At 35.1% G+C, this 21,478-nt stretch overlaps 1 protein-coding gene across 6 annotated transcripts in view; it reads right to left on the bottom strand.

Moving 5' to 3' along the window:
- Positions 1–21,478, bottom strand: part of LOC124353947 (caskin-1-like) — a 305,599-nt gene that overhangs the window by 13,261 nt on the left and 270,860 nt on the right. For all 6 annotated transcript variants that reach the window (XM_046804031.1, XM_046804029.1, XM_046804030.1 and 3 more), the window contains 5 exons: positions 16,086–16,177; positions 11,611–11,700; positions 9,401–9,592; positions 5,743–5,955; positions 1,188–1,430 (listed from right to left, as the gene is read on the bottom strand). In XM_046804031.1, the coding sequence (XP_046659987.1) occupies positions 1,188–1,430; positions 5,743–5,955; positions 9,401–9,592; positions 11,611–11,700; positions 16,086–16,177 (830 nt within the window). The remainder of the gene's footprint in view (positions 1–1,187; positions 1,431–5,742; positions 5,956–9,400; positions 9,593–11,610; positions 11,701–16,085; positions 16,178–21,478) is intronic.

Genomic DNA, 21,478 nt, shown 5'->3' with positions numbered 1-21,478 from the left:
TTTACAACAATGTTTGACGTTACATGTTTATGATATCTCAAAACGTTTCAAAACAGCAGCCTTATAAAGTTTTGAGAAGTATAAAATAACTATTCGACACATACAATCATTATTAGTGAATGTATTTACTAATAAATTAAAGCTGTTTTCTAACTATACCAAGACTGCACTTTTAGAAACCAATTAATTTTTGTATTACAAGTATATAACATGCCTACCATCAGATTCAACATGCCATCAGTGTTGAAAAAACGAATCTTCTAAACTAATAATGTATCTCCAGTTTGTTATTTTAACATTACAGCCACACGTGAAGTTGATCTTTTTTCAACTAAGCCAGTTTCTCATAAAAGGTTTCATATAACATTATAATTCAAATTATGATATTAAAATAATTTTTTTAAACTTTACTGTTGCTACTATAATGTCTAATATCAAAAAAGTGTTTGTACTTCAGTTTAGTTATACTTTCAACTAATATAGTTAATAGTATTAATCTAGTTTAGTTAAAAATGATAATTTCTTTACAAACTTTATTACAATATTTTAAATTTAATCTTATAATTAAGGGAAGTAATGCAGCTATCATATTATCAAATTCTAAGTTATGAACTAATTTTTTTTAACAATTATGTTATAATTGTGTTAAAGATTTTCATTTGGCAATTACATTTTTCAAAACCTCCTTACAACATAAAATTAGTTGCAAGGTATGAAACATTCCAAGAGCTGACACATAGGGAAACACTGATAACAACTTACCTGTGAGGTAGAAACAGGGATACCAACTATAAGGTTACATAGAATGAACACAGTAGCCCAGGTAAGGTTAAAGAACTGACTTTGCAAAGCACTGTTTTCGTTTTAACAAGTCAATGACAAATTATCTTGAATGTTAAGTCATTTAATACTTTAATAGTATCACATCTAAGTACTGTAAGTTTATGTATAAATACGTAAAAGAATATATAAATATCAAAGTTAATTTATAATTCTTTATTCTATCTATAAACTTTTTTTCATCGTTATTTAAGATTTAACAAACTGAAAGAAGGAATACACAAACACCAATTAAAGTATCCAACTTTTGTACTAAAAACTTAATTAACTTTTCAATAACAGTGACTTTACAGTCAGTTCCTTACCTGACCACATTGCAGTGTTCAACCATTTAATGTGAGACCCACCTGGTTGTGCGGCATCAGCACCGGTGTGTGTGGTGGTGGGAATACCTTGCCGGCCCGCAGATCCTTCACTCTCTTGATAGCTAACAGGATCCGCTTCTGGTGGCCCAACTTGACGATACCAATGTCCTCAAGGTCTTCCCAAGTCAGCTGCGTCACATCTTGTATCGTAGAATAGCCTTGGCAGCCCAATGCTGCACCATACTCCTCCAGTCTCAATAGTCTCAGCCACTCATCAAGTGAACCCTACAACATCACAATCTCTAGAGCTTCTGGTGATCAAACTTGTGCCATTGTCTCTGAGATCTTTCCAGATCCACTGCATAAAATCACAGAATAGCGATTGGAGCCCAATGCTTTCAGTAGCAAACACTCATCAAGTGAACCCTACAACATCACAATCTCTAGAGCTTCTGGTGATCAAACTTGTGCCATTGTCTCTGAGGTCTTTCCAGATCCACTGCATAAAATCACAGAATAGCGATTGGAGCCCAATGCTTTCAGTAGCAAACACTCAACAAGTGAACCCTACAACATCACAATCTCTAGAGCTTCTGGTGATCAAACTTGTGCCATTGTCTCTGAGGTCTTCCAGATCCACTGCATAAAATCACAGAATAGCGATTGGAGCCCAATGCTTTCAGTAGCAAACACTCAACAAGTGAACCCTACGAGCTTCTGGTGATCAAACTTGTGCCATTGTCTCTGAGGTCTTTCCAGATCCACTGCATAAAATCACAGAATAGCGATTGGAGCCCAATGCTTTCAGTAGCAAACACTCAACAAGTGAACCCTACAACATCACAATCTCTAGAGCTTCTGGTGATCAAACTTGTGCCATTGTCTCTGAGGTCTTTCCAGATCCACTGCATAAAATCACAGAATAGCGATTGGAGCCCAATGCTTTCAGTATCAAACACTCAACAAGTGAACCCTACAACATCACAATCTCTAGAGCTTCTGGTGATCAAACTTGTGCCATTGTCTCTGAGGTCTTTCCAGATCCACTGCATAAAATCACAGAATAGCGATTGGAGCCCAATGCTTTCAGTAGCAAACACTCAACAAGTGAACCCTACAACATCACAATCTCTAGAGCTTCTGGTGATCAAACTTGTGCCATTGTCTCTGAGGTCTTTCCAGATCCACTGCATAAAATCACAGAATAGCGATTGGAGCCCAATGCTTTCAGTAGCAAACACTCAACAAGTGAACCCTACAACATCACAATCTCTAGAGCTTCTGGTGATCAAACTTGTGCCATTGTCTCTGAGGTCTTTCCAGATCCACTGCATAAAATCACAGAATAGCGATTGGAGCCCAATGCTTTCAGTAGCAAACACTCAACAAGTGAACCCTACAACATCACAATCTCTAGAGCTTCTGGTGATCAAACTTGTGCCATTGTCTCTGAGGTCTTTCCAGATCCACTGCATAAAATCACAGAATAGCGATTGGAGCCCAATGCTTTCAGTAGCAAACACTCAACAAGTGAACCCTACAACATCACAATCTCTAGAGCTTCTGGTGATCAAACTTGTGCCATTGTCTCTGAGGTCTTTCCAGATCCACTGCATAAAATCACAGAATAGCGATTGGAGCCCAATGCTTTCAGTATCAAACACTCAACAAGTGAACTCTACCACACCACAATATCCACAACTTCTGATGACTCAATTTGATCATTACTAAGTACTTAAGATCTTTTCTGGTCAGATAAGTGGCATCTTGTTCTGTATAATAAACCCTGGCAGCATCTTATTCCTCCAGCCCATGTTGCCTAAACCATTCATTTATGAACCCTAAAATAAGAGATGTTCCACTTGATACAATTAGGATTATCATCATTTAAAGAAACTGGGAAAAAGGAATGAAAGGAAATGTGAAGTTGTAAACTAAATCAGATTGTGTTCCAACTACCAGCTTTCAGGATTTTTTTTGTCAGTACCAAATATGGCGGGATAATAATCTTAGGTTTACTCCATTTATATTGAACAATTAATTCCAGTGGTAAGACTGATAAGGAAGTGAATGACGATCATGTGAGACAATAAAGAGGCTTTATGAAAGTAATAAAATGTATAGCAAGGAACAAGAATGTGACATTGAGATATAACAAATATATAAAACTTAAATGTTAAAACAAATCAGATTACAAGCATGTAAGATAATGTAGGGAGCCAGCACTAGATTGACTTGAAAACATAGGATAAGGAATAAAGTCACTCAAAGAAGAATAAAGAAAATGAGTAACGTTAGAAAGGATAAAAAGAAAATAGTTTTCTTAGATCGTACTGTTATGTGTAAAGGATTGATTGTCTAAGGGTTGAACATGGAATGCCTATAAAGATCACAAAAGTTTAGAAAGGAAAACAGGGAAACAAGAAGGCCTAAAAGAGGGTTTGAGAGAAGTAGAGGAGAGGACTGGCTGAAAGTAAACATGGAAAGTACAAGGCATTGGCAGGATGTTGAAAACCCGCTGAAGGTGAAAAGGCAGGATGGTAACAAACTTCATATGGGAGAAATGCTTACAAAATTTCTGGTATATATTGTAGCGTGTAAAGGAGATTGGTTTTAAGGTTAAATAATATAAACTGTATACAATAACATTTTTTAAAGATAAAATAAATTATCAGTTTATCATTTCTGCGACTCTGTAAAAAAACAACCAATCATCATAGAATGTGTTACTGATGATATAATAAGAATTTCAACATTAACCTTTAAACTTGATTACAAACATCAACAAAATTAATTGGCTGTATCAAAAAGAACATAACCTCTCACCTCACGTTTTCTTACTGCATTAAAGACTAATCATATGAGAAATTCACACAAAGAAAACTAAAATATGAATATAAATTGTTACAATACACTATGGTGCTAAAGAAAGTTTAAAAGAATCAGTTTAAAATATCACCATGATTGGTTAGAACTTCAAAATTTTCTGATCTCTTTAAGGCCTGGATATAAATTTCTGTATTTCCTCCTAGCATGCTGTGATTAAGCTTTTAAAAATGTATGTGAATTTGGTTAACATACAATTTTAATTAATATTTCTGAAGTTATAAGAAATATAAAATAATAATTGAATATTTGTAATTTTAAAAGTTATTTTTTATAAATAAATAAATGTATAGATAACAAAACATAACATTTTCCAATTTACTGACAGCAGAAAAAACCTGATAAAAACCACAACATTTAAATTACAATTAAAGTCATCCTCCAGTCACTGTAAACAATTTTCAGATGTAACAAGTAGCACGCAATTCGACATAGGAACAGAGCTTGAGCGCAGATCTAAAGAATTGTACTGTCATCCTCCCCATACAGAAAAAGCTGCCAAATGTGCCAGCATAGGCAAAAATGTCGTTCGGTTGCTACAATAACCAGTTTTGGATTGACATCAGGTGGCAGAGAATTATGAGTAGAGCTTATCATTATTTGATGTTCATTTAACATTGTAAAACATTTTACCACCAGTTTTATGAACTACAGTTAGCGAGAATGAAAACTTTAATAGCGAGATATGCCGTCATAGTCGTGTGGGATTCATCTTTAACGTATGGGATTTCCCATAATACGCATAGGAAGAGTTAAGATACCTAAATTAAGTTTGACATATTTGGTAAGGTAATTTAATGTATGCACTACTGATTACTGGTTTAGGTAATTTTTGAACTAGTAGGAACTTAAAATTTCTCGACATTTAGTTATAATTTCAATTTTAAATGTATTTTAGACATAAAATTTATTAAGTCTAATCCAGATCGTACATATAGTTTTGTTCTAACCTTGGCGATATTTATGCATGGGCCAGAAAGAGCATTGTATGGTAAGTTTTGACCAAATCTAGGCATATGCATGAAAGAAAAGTATGATGATAAAAAAGTTGTGACTAGATATTGTACATGTATGCATGAAAGAGAGCTGTGATCAGATGAACGCAAATAAAAGAAAGACAATTGACAATAGAAGAATTGTGACTAGTTGTAAAGAGCTGATATAATCTGAGACTTTTACTTTAACAAGGGAATTTTTCCCAAATAGTGGGGAAACTCAAGAGAAAGTACTACCTAATACTTAGAAATGGCAATGGTAATCTAAATTGGTGATTTCCTATCTTAGATCATTCTGTGCAAATCCCACTGAAAAGTGTATATAAGATTGTACAGCACTCCACATTGTTGCTACCAAACCTCTCAAAGATCAATACAATTAGGAACCAAAGAAAATGAACATGAGAAGAGAAAATTGGTAATAATACGCATGAGAACAATGCAACAATGTGTTGAGTAAAAGTGGCAAAACATATTAAACTATATTTAATCAACATGAGGTTAAACATGTGTGATATTTTAATGCTAATTAAACTAAAATTTGAATAATAATGAATCTTAGTGGCTTGAAACAAAATAATTAAATAAATGAGGCAAAGAATTTGAAATTTATTCAACAGAATAATTTAAAGACTTGTTTGGTTTATTTTATATTAATGATATTTTTGTTATATCCTCAATTCGGCCCCCCATTTGGCATATTACGCTGGACTTACAGGAATATAGTCAGGCAGCCCATCGCTAATGTTAAGTTGTGCTATCTCTGCCTTCAGCTTCTTCCGATGATTGGGCTTCTTGATGCCGATGGCAGTGAGATCTTCAGGGGTCATTCTGGAGATGGTGTACATGTCGTAGCCAGCAGAGATGAACAAGGGAAAATACTCCTCGAAATGAATGTCCATCAGCCAAGCATGCAGCACATCCTGGTCCTGTTTCAGTGAGAGAAGGATTAAGATAAATACTACAGAGTACAGAATAATTGATAAAATCAAATTTTACTGTTACAGATACTTGGCTGAGATATGTTAAAAATGTCTAAAACTAAATTGTTCTTCAACTGATCCACCTATAATTACTTATTACAGAGGAAAGTAATCAAGGAGTTTGTTCATAAATCAAGAAGTTCTTACTTTTGCAGGTATTCTTCCTAGTAAATAAACTTTATTTAACACATTGAATGCGGCTGGCACCGCACGGTGCCGCGCTTCGGGTGTCCTCGGGTGCGTTTCGGCACCGGACGGTGTCACGCCACCTTCTAGATTTCACAACGTCAGTGCTGTTTCAGCTTCTGCGTGAGGAAGGTATATTTCGCGCCGCGTGTAGAGTACCCTTGTTTGTTGTTCCACGTGGTTCGGGTTGAGTTCATCGGCTAATCTGTGTGTTTGGTGTATTGTTATAGTTTGTAGGGGGCTGTGTGAACTTCGTTGTGAACAATGGATGGTCCTAGTTCTAGCCAAATAAGACACTATTTGAGTGAGAGTGATGTGGAAAGTAGTTCTGACGATTCTGTGGCGTCTGCCGGCCCGGAGAGTGACATTGACCAAGCCCAGCTTGACGCGCCGCCTATTGTCAATGTGGTGGCGCCTGTGGACATCGAGGATGAGGACACGGATGACCAGGAAGCTGATCAAGTGATTTCTGACCCAATATGGTCACTTCGTACTGCAGGTATGCGAAGAATTCCCTTCACAAAAGAAAACAAATTGCTTGTACCTGCCCCCGGAACAAACGATCCTATCGATTGGTTTTTTTTACTACTTGATGATACCTTGTTGGAAAAAATTGTGTCTGCCACTAACAAAAATGCCTGGGAAATATTATTTTCCCCTAACCTCAAAATAAAATCAAGAATAAATAATTGGCAGGAACTGACAGTGGCTGAACTGAAAAAATTTTTCGGGCTAATCTTTCACATGGGAACTGTAAAAAATCAATCGTCTAAACGATTACTGGAAAACTGATCGTATGGTTTAATTTTGGATTCGTGAGATCCCAAAATGAGCAGAGACAGATTTCTCCTGATCCTAAGATGTTTAAATTTTTATGAAAGTGACGAAGAGACTGTACCTGATGATCGCCTCTACAAAGTCAGGCTTTTGATTGACTATTTCAATCAAAAGATGAAAACCATCTACTACCCAAAGTCGAGAGTTGTCGATTGATGAAGGAATGGTGCTATGGAGAGGACGTCTGCACTTTCGACAATACATTCAAGGAAAGCGCCATAAATATGGTATCAAGGATTTACTCGTTATGTGAAACCGGATGGACTTTGTGTAAGTTTCACTGTGTATTCTGGGAAGGGAGGTGAAACTTGGAGGAAAAGGTCATGCTAGCAAAGTAGTCAAGTATTTGATGAGGGGAATGCTTGGGGTGGGCCATTCATTGTATATGGATAATTATTATATCAGTTACCCCCTTGCAACCGAGTTACTGAGTGAGAAAACCTACTGCACCGGCAACAATGCGCTCAGACCCGAAAGCAATGTTCCGCTAGATCTCAAGACAGCTCGTCTTGCCAGAGGAGAAAAGGCAGAACGGTACGCCAATGGTGTTTTTGATAGCAAAATGGTGCGACAAGCGTCAGGTCAGGTGTTGTACCTATCCACAGAGTTTGAGAATGATTGGGCAATCTCAATGAATAGGTATAACCAACCTCGCCAAAAGCCTCTGCCCATAATACAGTACAACGCCCATATGAAGGGTGTGGACCGAAATGATCAGCTTATGAGCTATTATGCCTCCATCGAACACAAATCAATTCGCTGGTACAAAAAGATCTCGTCCATTTCCTTCAGACGTTGTTGGTGAACTCCTTCAAACTTTATTTACAAACCAACCCAAGGAAAAGAATCGCTGTACCACTTTAGATTGTCCATCATCAACATGCTTTTGCCTGCAGCAAACGCAATCACACCTCCACTCCGGCCTAGACAACAAACAACTGTCAGACACGTATTGTCAAAAATGGACACACCTGACAACACAGGAGAAAGGATGAAGAGGAAAACGATGCAGAGAATGCTCAAAGACAAAGAAAAGAACCATGACCCTTTTCTTTTGTGCCCAGTGCCCTGGCGAACCTGGCCTATGTGCACTGAGATGCTTCGACAAGTATCATGAGTAGGAAAGAAAATGAGGCAGGAAAAAGTGGAAATATTGTAAATATTGTATATAATTGTGTGTATGACGGTTACAAATGAATGAATACTGTAAACAATTTGAACAGTGAAAAGTGTTGTGCGTGGAAAGTGACGGACGCGACTGACACCGTCGGGTGTCCAATGGCATCTGACCTGCCGAGTGCGGCCGGCACCTTCCGGTGCCGCTACTATATTGTTGCTGTATATATGTATATATGGACATATACACATCATTGATGGTGCATATGAAGTCTCCACATAATAATGGTAAGTAAAACCTAAAAAAAAAATATTTTCAGCATGGGCTTGTATTTTACGTATTTTCTGGCAGCAGTGAATGTGTTAAAAGAAAGTCTAGCCAGATCAGCTATTCTTCTTTGACACAAACCAACTTTAACTTATAAGTTTCCCAATTTACACCAAATCATAAAATTGACCAAACAATAATGCTATCTTGAAATATTCCCGGTAAATACACTTTATTTAAAAGAAAATCTAGCCAGGTCTTCTATTCTTCTATGACACAAACTAACATTGACTTATAAGTTTCCCAATTTACACCATATCATAACATTGATAAAACAATAATACTATCTTGAGATATTTGGATCGCACTGTGAAGAGCAATCTTTAATCAAACAATGCTAAACTGATAGTCATGACATTTATTAATGTGGTAACTTTTTCTTATGGACAAATAAAGGAAAATATGTGTGTGTTTTTTATAGGCAATGTTACTGCACTCAAGTGCTACTTTGATCTCGTCATAATTTTGACTAGACCAGTTTGACCAAAAACTAAATTTAAAAAAGATTTTAGTTAATTTTTAAATGCCACAAATTTACTCATGTGTGCTCATCATGTACACTTAAAGGAAATGATCCTACAGACAACATTTATATGTAACACCATTAATTATAATTCTACTGTTCTATGAAGCAAAAAAGTGCATACATTTGAAACATGAAACTTATGTAAGCCCTAGATTTGTAGATTCTAAACATTTTACTATGGATAATGGATTGCTATTCATTTATACATTTCGCTAGAAATAAGCTCAAAATCTCTCATAACAAATTTGCCAATCCTTGATAGTTTGATAGTAATCCTTGACTTCATGTTGTTCAACTACTAACAATTAGCAACTACTGTACAAGTCTTTAAAATTGATATATGAATTCTTATAAGTTAAAAGAACATTCCAACATAATTTGGGTTGTGCAAGACTCACCGGTACACCTTGCAGCAGTAGCCTTTCGACCCTGGCAGGGGCAGAGTGGTCTGACCCTACCGAAGAAGAGCTAAGGGAGCAGCGGGGATGTGGCGGCCCCAGATGACACCCACTGGCCCGTCCAGAATCCAGGGAGGCAGTGGAGTGACGTGATCCAGATCCTGAGGAACCAGGACTATCACGACCAGGACTCTAAAACAGTCACAAGGTTAGTCACAGCAGAGTCACAGCACTGTGGAGAAGGATTTTGATAAATCAAATGCAACTCTTCTGTTAGTCAGAATGTTTCTCAATATAGGTAATTCCATCATAAAGAACAATAGTCTTTAAATTATTCTGGGGTTTCAAAAGCATTAAAACCTTAGAATCCAAATTCCATTAATAAAATTAACATAAATGGTATACAACAATAGATTTAGTACCAGTTTTATCAATAAAAAATATTCAATTTTTTATTTTGCATTTAATCAATGAAATCTAAATCCATTTAACAGTTATGCTTTTAATTTTGTATTGTAGTTTATGCTATATATATATATAAATTATAAATTAAAACTATTAATTATGATTCATGAAATTATTATTAAAACCACTAATATAGACTATTTTATGGAACAGAAGAGTTTTCTCATATAGATTTTCAAATAAACTAAGGTTGAATTAATTTAGGACATTCCAGATTTTGTACAAATTTTGTGGATTACCTTTATAGTCTGTGTTTGCCAGTAAGGTCAACATAGACTGTCTTATGTTATGTTGCTCCTGGATAAATGTTGTATTAGATCCTGTGCTTGTAGCAAAGGGACACTTGTGATAAAACACTTTGAGATGGTAAGGTATTATAATCAGTCACTTTGCCGACCAGAACTGCTGCAGGATTTGGGTTAGTTTATGATAATGTTCATTTACAAGGGAGAGAATGGCAGCTATGGTTGAGACAAACCACATTTAAAATTGTATGGTAGTGGTAAAATTGTATACATATATTTACTATTTATTTTTCTTTAGGCTATTGCATAGTATTATACAACTATTTTCTATGAAGAAAGTGCCTTTTTAACTCTAAAACGATTATTTATTTGTTGAAGAGCACTGGAAAACTGAATATAAAAAGATTGAAGGCACTGGTGGGAACTTATGCAAACATAATAAAGTTGGACACTGCAAATGTCAAAAGATGAACATTCAAATCCATAATAAGTTATATTAAAATAACAAACAAACAAACCAAAAGTTTCAGAAGATTTAACAAAATAAACCAATGTGAAAAATAAAAATATCTGATAGATAAAATAATTAATGTGTATCATTTTCCTCTAGTTCATTACCAAAAAAATTAATATAAACCTACTCTCATATATTTATTTATTTTGCTGAGTAGTTCACCTTTAAAGTTGTCGAAATTGCTGATGAACTCATTGTGATCATATCCCTCTTCCCTCTAGATTTAATACATAGATCTGTTTAAATAATAACGATAAGAAGACCATAGCAAACAAAACTGAACTATCCACTACATTAAACCATATGTGACAAACCTAAGACACAAAATACTGTAATCATTAAAATTAATTTAAGAGCTATTTTGTGAACAATTTTTACAATTTAAAGGAGTATATAAATATATTTCTAAATAAAGTATTTTGTATCTTTATATATTTTTTTCATTGCACTATTTATTGTTGTTTCATGGCTTGCATTTCATATCTGTTTTATTTATGTTCACTGCTAAATTATTTTTTCCTATCATTTATTAAATTTATTACAAGTATAAATTTTTTACACCATATCATATTTGTCTATTTGTCATAAAAGATGTTATAACCAATCAGCTGATTCAAGTTCTAACCAACTCGAATTGATATTAACTCCCTGAGCAACATAGCAACTGTTTTAAACTAAACAGAAATACTGTAATTGGATTAACACTGGAACTTTGGAAGCCAGTGGGATAAAACCCTATGACATTTCAAATCCATAAATGGAACTTCTAAAGTATACAAGCTTGGAATTGATAATGTTGAATATGAATATAAAATGATGATGAATTTTACATACCTAAAAGCACAGAACAAAAATCAATACATTCTTTTAATAACATAGATATTTAGATTTAAACACAATTAATTAATGACTCAAGGTTTCAAGGTGTGATGTTTCACTCCATGGTAATGTATGGTATAACACAAGACAAATATTTCAAGGTGTACCTGAGTCATGTCGATTCCCTGATCCTCCTGCAGAGAGAGTTGGTGGTGGTAGTACATGGCTGACTTGGTTGTCCCCTGGACCTGAGTGTACTGAAACAGAACACACTCAGTCAATACATACTCAGTAATACAAGGTAAGAATACACCACACCATGTGTCGTGTAAAAGGCATCACTAAAATTGCACGTAAAATTTCAAATCTATAAGGCCATTTCATTCGTTAGATGTCCTGGAGAAAAATAGACAGGCATAAAGAAAAGAAATAGACTTCAGAGAGGCTCAGCCAAATTCTGTGGTTGGATATGCACCATAAGAATCTCGAGACATCTTGCCACATGATACATTCACATGTTTCAGTAAGTTTAATTTTACAACAGTGTTCAAATAATTAAAGTTCCGTTAAGCTAATAAGAGTACCACAACCATGAGTGGACTGAAATAAAATATTCTCACTGACTTTTAACATGACTATTGTGTTATATTTGCTTTTTAATCTGTGAATTAAAGTGTCACTTGTTAAAATGTCATATGATTGTACACAGTTTGTTTACAAATTTACTCATTCCTAAGTGGTACCCATATCAGACCATCATAAAAATATTCGCCAACAGTACAGAGAAAGAATTAAACATTTATCCTTAATCTGTGCTCAGCCAATTCCCATGGGGTGACATGTACTGTCGTCCAACCATCTTTGCTCATATATAAACAAAGCTCCATTCACTATTTCAAATCTATAGGCCACTTCGTTTTCGAGATATCGTCTGGACAGACAGATAGAAATGAGATTTTTCCATGGCCACGAGTTATAAGCTTCGCTAAAACTCAGCCAACAGTCGTATATTTGTTGAATTCTTAGTGGTGCACAACAATTTAATGAATCTATGGCTATAAAATATGTATGACAGTAATGTATTATACCAGCATACTGTTATATAGTTAAGTTATTCTACACGTGTTTATCTGTTTTCTAAGTGAAGAGTCAACACTTGCTCTGTCTCCTGTAGATATCTCAGACAGATTTAGACGACTGACAGCCTCTGAGATAACGCTGCAGTCAGCACATCTGATGGATTGGTCTGTTGCCTAACAAACAGTTTCGTCTCCTAATCTCTCTGAATACTGATATTCTCAAACAAAGTACAGGAAGGAGTATTGTGATTGTTTATAAAATCTAATTAGTCTTTTTTGCAAGCAAAGTACAAAGTACTGAATCAACTGATTTCAGCAATAATTATCGTACGTAAACATCAAATGTCACAAAATAATCACCACGATTTATTGTGGATACAACAAATGCCTAGTTTAACATGCAGGTGTTGGTACAAAGTACTGAATCAACTGATTTCAGCAATAATTATCGTACGTAAACATCAAATGTCACAAAATAAACACCACGAATTATTGTGGATACAACAAATGCCTAGTTTAACATGCAGGTGTTGGTACAAAGTACTGAATCAACTGATTTCACCAATAATTATCGTACGTAAACATCAAATGTCACAAAATAATCACCACGATTTATTGTGGATACAACAAATGCCTAGTTTAACATGCACGTGTTGGTACAAAGTACTGAATCAACTGATTTCACCAATAATTATCGTATGTAAACATCAAATGTCACAAAATAAACACCACGATTTATTGTGGATACAACAAATGCCTAGTTTAACATGCACGTGTTGGTACAAAGTACTGAATCAACTGATTTCAGCAATAATTATCGTACGTAAACATCAAATGTCACAAAATAATCACCACGATTTATTGTGGATACAACAAATGCCTAGTTTAACATGCAGGTGTTGGTGAATACCCAAAACGTTTTTTCATATGAAAGGTTTTTACTATATCAACGGTATCAAATATAAGAATTATTATTAAATTATTATCGTTTATACCCCTTAAAATAGCTAATAAACATTTATTAAATACTTAACGAAATAGCACAAATGCACATATAAAAAAATACATTTTTAAAGATATACTTAAAATTTAATTTTTTATACAATAAAGTTTATAAACCACCACAAAAATCCTATGGGTGGTCGGTCTTATGGTTTTATAAATTTGGCATGTAACTCTAATTATTTATTAGGACCTTCAAAGAACTTAATCAGTCCGTATTAATTACTCTTGATTTTTTTTAACATCAATATTTTATATTTAATTTTTAAATCGCACTTTAAAAACTTTAAGTTTTTAAAGTTGTAAACCCGTACTTTCACTATTTGAACTGTCAAACGATTATCTCACTCATTGTGAGGATCTTCCTATAATATTTACGCAAGGCACATAGCACTAGGAACGCGTAACTGGGGAGATAAATCGAGCTACTGAGCAGAAAGCCATTTGCAAGGCGATGTGAAGTCGTCCAATTTGTTACTGTTTACTGTGTGATTACCGCCTTTGTGTAGCAGAGCGCGGCGCGGCGCGGCTTCTGTCTTCGTTTCCCTGCCACGTGTATACGGTCGAGGTCGAGCAGTACGCATTTGTGTGGTGTACAATCGTGATGTGTTGTGACTGACCCCGTCTTATACAGCCGAATATATATAACCTATCGGAATATGCCTTTGTGGGTACAAAACACATCTGTTTCTAATAACGAAAAAAGGATCGCATCATATTAACTGATCATTTTTGTGAAGGTTAGGAAAATACTGTCAAACGATCTGGGACAAATAATAAAAACATAGCGATCTATGGTAAAAAATAAAAGTTAACATATAAACGTAAGTTAAGAATATAAACGTATGTGATCTACCATTTGACTAACAAGACACCACATCGGGGGGTAAGCAGGTGATAAAAATCGAATAGAACTTCTAAACTGGTGTTTATATGGATAATTAAAGCAAGAAGGAGCTACTAAAGTAGTGTTCCCCGAGGGCCGGTAGTAAACTTCCCCAGTAGGGGAGGGTGTGCAGTTTAATCTAAAGTTGCAGCAGATAGATGGAGGTGCGAGGGGAAATGAGGGGAAGTATGCTGATGACCCAACGAAACACTGCAATACCTACCACCACCACCACCACCACCACGCTGCGACTCCATTCTTACTGTTGTCGATTATAACCTAACTTTTCCATCTTTACAGCATACCGGGATATGATGTCTCGCCTCTCACAGAACTATTCTTTCATAACCACCATCCGTCTTCAAGTATTGTACTCACACTCTTCACGATTAATATTGTGACTATTAAACTTTTAGGGCAAAATTTTTGATCAGAACAAGTACTACCATACGAGATTATAGGAACGAGAAAGTTGGTCAAGCAAGGGAGAACACGTTTAGTGCGTCGTGTTTCTGAACGCATTCATTTAATCTAATAGTGTAATAAATGCCTATAAGTATTTGAATAAAAATGAATATTATTTTCTAAACATTATGTATGACATTTCATTATTATGTAAAATTAGAAGTTACATACAGACTGTTAAAAATTAAAATTTCACATAATCGTTTAATTAGACTTAATGTAATTTAATTCATATATATACCTAATTCATGAATAGTGTATACCTAATTGAAATCCAAACTCTTATTTTTTTTCTGGCCAAAAATACTAAATTCAGATCATGTGAAGTGTTGTGTGTTTAAAGACGAGGTTTCAAACATTTTATGCGAATAAATTCTTATTGGTTTTAAAAATTGTAGAATTTTATTTCATACTCTATAATACAAATAGGTAGAAACAAATATTAATTTGGCAAATTTAAGTGATAGTATATTATTGAACTGTTTATTTACAGATAACCAATAGAAATCCATAGCATGAAAAAGCATTAAGCTTCTACAGTTCAACATGGAAGAAGCCTATTAGCCAGTAAGTAATAACGTATAAGCTGGATAAAGTCCATCATTGCTAGGGAATCCTCCCCCAACAAATGATCTTGGATAGCAATAAATCCCTGACATTATGAGGGTTAAAGGGGGGAGGGGGTAGCACAGCCCATCTCAGCTGTTATGTGTGCCTCTGTATTGTGAGTTACCTCGACCTGAACTGTTTACATTTTTGTCATCTCCACAGATATTTGAGTTTGTTCTTACACTGTAGGCAACTAGCGCTACATTGCTTGAATGCACACACTAACATTTTACTGTCGAGGGTAGTAGAGCAAGTTCAGAATGTCAAAAAAAAGGAAATGTTTATTTTAATTCTTAAGGAAAATATACGATATTTCATTCATGCCCCACTCGACGACTATGTGTAAAATACACGTAATTTAGTTCTCTTGAAAATTATCCGAACGTTTTTGAAAACTTGAATGGGAGGGTATTACTTTGATATTAAAAAAAGTTTGCCTAAAGTGCAACATAAAAATGGCATATAATTGAGTTGCTCATGTACCAGCTATCGCCTAAACTAAGCGAAATGTTTTTAAAACTCACAGCCATCCAAAATTTTTATTAATGGTTTTGAAGGATGATTTGTTGTGATATATTGAGTGGAATGTTTATAGTTTTACCTGAGGTCCTGGGAAAGTGAAGGCGGGGTAGTTGAACTGTCCTCCTGGAGATTTGCCTGCCATCCCGTACACGTCTCCCATCTCATAGCCATCTAGAGACATAGGCAGATTACAGATTATAGATTTGTCCGGTTTACTGCAGTGGAGAACAATATTAAATTGACAATGGGATGTTTGGAAAACAAGGCAGGAAAATGAACACAAACAAATGGATGGGAAGACAACACGACAGAACAACGAAAATGGATGAAGATAAAAAGTAATTTATTGCTACATGGTTTATTTTTAACTTTCTATTTCTTGTTTTGGTTGAGCTCTACAGAACCATATAACATTATTAATTGTCATCCAAATAGCAGAACTAAAAGGAGTACATTGTCCTTTTGTTTGATTTAATTACAATATTCTACAACAAAATAAATTTATACCTACTTATAAAATTGTAATAGTGTGCCTGTATTTTGTTTCAAATATCGGTCTATTTATCGTTACATATAAAAGCTGCTATGAGTAAACACTATTCTGCCTAACCACATTTTAAGATCACAGTTAAATTTAAACTGAACACAAAAATCCATAGATCACTTTTTGCATGTACCATACATTACATTATTCTATTATAATGACAAATATTAACCAGTATTTTAAAATCATAAACTATAGTCTGTATTGTTTGAAATGTAACGTTTTTTCTGTTGCAAGGAATTTAAATGTTTGGGCGACTTCCCCAGAGTATCAATGCAAATAAGCGCTAAGCATAGTGTGTTGGATAACATTTTACTTATACTCAATGTAACCATGGTGGAAATGGTTGAGTTTAATATGAATGTTGAGTTCAGCTCCAGTTCACCTTCCTCACAGGCTTGACTCCTGGAGTATGGAGCTATGTTCGTCTGAAGAGATCGAAAAAAGTGGACGACGATGAAGCTCAAAAATGAAGAATTTAGATCCTTTCGACATCAGAGATACCTAGAATACAAAATATAAAATATTGTGTAATCTAAATGAATTGGCATTCTCATTATCTCACCCCCCCCCCAATTCACCTGAATTACACTATAATTTATATTTTGTAATTTTGGTATCTCCGATGTCGAAACTATATAAATTCTTCATTTTTGAGCTTCTTCGTCGTCCACTTTTTTCGATCTCTTCAGACGAACGTAGGTCCAGATTCCAGGAGTCAGGTCTGTGGCAACATCAGATTCCAGACGCTGCATTAAGAGGAAGGTGAACTGGAGCTGAACTCAACATTCATATTACACTTTTTATGTCGTTGTGCGACCCGCCGTTCTGCCCGAGACAAAGAATCGGTTAGGCTGGCTGTACCGGTGCCCCAGCCGGTGTTTAGTCTACAGTCTCCAGGGAGCGAACAGGCTGGGGCCCTGGTGCGTGCTCAATGATACAATACAATATTGTCAATAGCCGATCGAAATCGCAACGGACGCTATAGGGGGGGGGGGGAATAGCAGATAATTACATAGCAGATTACCCTAACCACAAAACATAAATAAGTTATATATTAAGTTAACACCAAATCAGGGATACAAAAAACGGTTCCAAATATAAAATAAAGCGAATAGTAAAAGTGTTTATTTATTTTAACCTGCCACTAGTCGTAACTACGTAAAAACGTAACTTACAACCACACGTATTCATTCTAATATATACTTTATGTCCTAGAATATCTGTAAAAATTGTAGTTTTATGTTATGTTTAGCACTTTTAAAAGTTAGCTCTATCATAAGGCTCTGAAAAAACAATTCGGTTTAATAATTGGTATTAATGTTTAAAGTTTAAAATAAGTCGTGTTGGTAATGCATTAAATGGATATGTAGTACAATCATTTTATAGTTTTGTTTTGTGTTGTATTTTGTCTTTTTTTCAATTCATTCGTCCTTGCAACAAATGGATGAAATCATATTAACGTTGATTAATAATGTAATGAAATGTCAAACGCAATTTAAAAACAATACAAAATCATACGTACAGTTAGTCAGGTATAAAAAATAAATGCTCACAATGAGGACACGCGACTAATCGGGTGTAGAAGTTCCTCCTAGTGGCGTTATCTTCTACGCTCTCCACTATAGTACCTTTCATCAGCAACTCAAGTGAGCAAAGAATGTATTTTCGCGACTACAGTTCTCTTCGTATACTGGTCCACGAATGGTTGTAATAATTTCCCCCACTTGCCGCTAGATCGCATTTGGCATTCAAAAACTGAAAACGTGAGAAATTCTCACTACTCGACAAATGGCGGGTTAAAAAGATAACCTAGGTTCAAGTAGGTTATCACACAAAAAACTGTAAATCGAATAATGTAACAAAAAGCAATCTAAAACAGAACCATTTCTCAAATTAAGCAAATTGCTTACGATGTTATCACGATGGTTACCAATACAGCGGAGACCACTTTAAGTTACAAATCGATCTGAATGTATCGTAAAATCGATCCATGAATTTGACATCGCGTCGCTTTCAAGTGACAGTTTAATCTCCCGGAGACCGTCTCACCTCCTACACGATTTTCTCGAATGATACTCATTCGGTCGAAGTAGACTTATGAGATGTTAAAAACATCGATGGTAAGATATATCGTTCTTAATCGATAGCATCATTTCATTGATGTTTTTCACGCACAAAAAACCACATACTTAGAAGAGGGGACACATTAAAAATAAAATAAATTTAAATACCAGTTAACACATGAAAAAAATAACTTTTGTGTGATTTTGAAATGAACGTTTTTACGTATATTACAACGGTTCACTCTAATAAAAGGACGTATTTGCAGTGTGTTGACTTAGGTTCAAACAAAAAAGGTTTCAACCGTTACAGCGAGTCAGTTGTCTTCTGTGTTCCAGCCGGAGCTGTTTTAAAACTGATTGTCATACAATTGTATATAGCCCGACACGAGAAAACCGTGAGACACTAGATTCAAATTTCCTACTCGATTCGACATGGCGTCAAAAACATTTGAATAATTCTAACATGACAAAAACATAGATGTTCGAATAACATCGATCTCCCGTTCTCGACTCTAACCGAGAGTTTACAATCGGGAAGTGTTAAGGAACCGATGTGTCTCAAGGTCGTTTACACGAGTGCTAGTATGTTAATCTCTCATCAGTCAAACGGTGATTTGTAGCCGATTTAAGTGGTTCGCCCACACCGTGTCGATCGGCTACACGGTGGTTGGCGCCGCGTCGCTCTCCTGCAAGGTTGCAAAGCTACAGCATACTGTCCACTGCCGATTTGCAACCGTCTGCTGGAACAATACGAGGAGTTGTAGGCCCCTAATCGTTCCCACGACAAAAAAGTAAGCGTTGGTTTAGAATCGATGATGTGGGAAAGATTTACAAATCTTCTAAATTGGGCGGAAAACAGTAAAAGGAAGTTTTATCAGCTTCTACCATCTTATTCCTTACCGTAATCTACATTCTCGGGGTTTGTACGGATATGATTCTGAAAGCAGAAATGGTGAACTCATCAAAGAGTAAATTTAAACTTATTTTAAAGCATACGGTGTACTTTTTCAAGATCTTTCGTCCAAAGAGTGCACCAGTAAAAGATAAATCACTGGAAAAATAGGATGTTAGTTAAAGGTAATTAGATCTAGAAACTTTTATTCACGTCAAGAACTGTTTTGTCCACATTCCTTTTTCCACTTGTGTAAAACTTGTGTTTTGTAGATTCTTGTACAGATAACCATATGCTGTCCCACCCAGCTCAACACATCAACTAACTTGTTTTGCCAATCTACTTGTTACCATCTTCATTCCTTTCCTCTCACTCAAAATCCTGTCTAATTTCCCAGATCTGCATATTGAGAAGAATGTCAACTGCCCTGTATCAGCAAAGTGTTCAAATCAAATCCCTTACAATCCAGAGAAATGAGAATACACAAATCCCATCCCTAACCAAATCATAAGTAATAACCAGCTCTTTGTATAATTACCGTACCGTTTTGTACACGGTTAAAATATTTTAACAATATACTAGTAATAAATGTACAAAGATGTACACTATTTTGGTAGAGCTTCTAGATAGCTAAATTAAGTTCGACACCTCCTTCAGAAAAAGACTGCCAAAGAAATCCTTCACAACGCGTGTCATTGAGTGGATGGCCGTTCCACAAAGTACGAGTAGTTGTCATTACTCTGATTAGTTACAGATAGATTTCTCTCGCATAAACACTATTTAATCGGGGACGTGTCCATTACTATTTGTTACGGAACATCAAGATACCGGTGTATATCGTTAAAGGAAACACCCGGAAAATAAAACAATCAAATTGATCAGAAACTCTTTAGAGAAGCCTACTTCACCGAAGCTGTTGAAAGTTAAATTAAAAAAGTTCTTCCCTTAGGTCTTCCAAGTAAGAAAAAATAATTAATGTCAAGAATCGTGAAGGCCTATTACAGTCTTGCAGTTTAATTGGTTCCCGATGTAATGGTCTTCCAGTTGTATAACAGGGGCAGTACGGAGTTAAACACCCACACATTCAGTTTACGACCTCTAATCGTAATTGGGAAAAAAGAATCGTTACAACAGAATCAAACTGATGTTATATTATATAATACTCAAAGCTTCTGTCTTGGAGACCTTATTAGAAGGATGTTTCCCTCCTGGAAAGCACGTTTTCCATAGAGTACTATCGAAAGAATTACACCCAAATACATCTTAACTCATTGAACCTTTTCTTGTACATCTAAGTGATGTATTACTTAAAATATTAATATTTAAATCAGTAAACTGAAAAATTTAACGGCGATTACTAAATTATTAAGACTCTTTGGAATCTATACAATTCCAAATTGTAGGGTATTAAGGCAAAGCAAAGTAAGCTGACAGTAATAATTCTCATTTCGTTATTAATTTAAAATACGAAGTACGAAATAATTATCTCACCTCAGTTCTTTAAATAAATTATCAAAACAATGCAAAATTGTGACAAATGTGACACAACACATATCGTGTCACTTCACCCAACTACTACTGACTTTCTGTAACTGATGAATATTTTACGCGAGCAATATCAATATGTGAAATTGACCATTCCCAGTCATTCAATCACTTTGTCATAAAACAAACCGTATTGAATCGCTTTATTGTGCTTGATTAAATGTTGACACAATCTCCTTCGAATGTACAATTTCATTCAATTTACATTTGCGATTTCATGTTTTGAAACCAAAATAAACATGTAAGCAGGCATACCAAGGAATTAAAATGTAAAAATCTACAATTACTGTAAGAAAAACAAAAACTATTACATGTAGGCTTATTTAAGAAAAGTATGGATGGTTAATAAATAATTATTCGAAAACTAAAGCTCTTTACTGTGTTCTCCATCTAAATTACACAAGTCTAAAATATTGAATTTTCCG

Source organism: Homalodisca vitripennis, chromosome 2, assembly GCF_021130785.1.
Source record: "Homalodisca vitripennis isolate AUS2020 chromosome 2, UT_GWSS_2.1, whole genome shotgun sequence".
Lineage (NCBI taxonomy): Eukaryota > Metazoa > Arthropoda > Insecta > Hemiptera > Cicadellidae > Homalodisca > Homalodisca vitripennis.
This window is presented reverse-complemented; position numbering and strand designations above follow the sequence as displayed.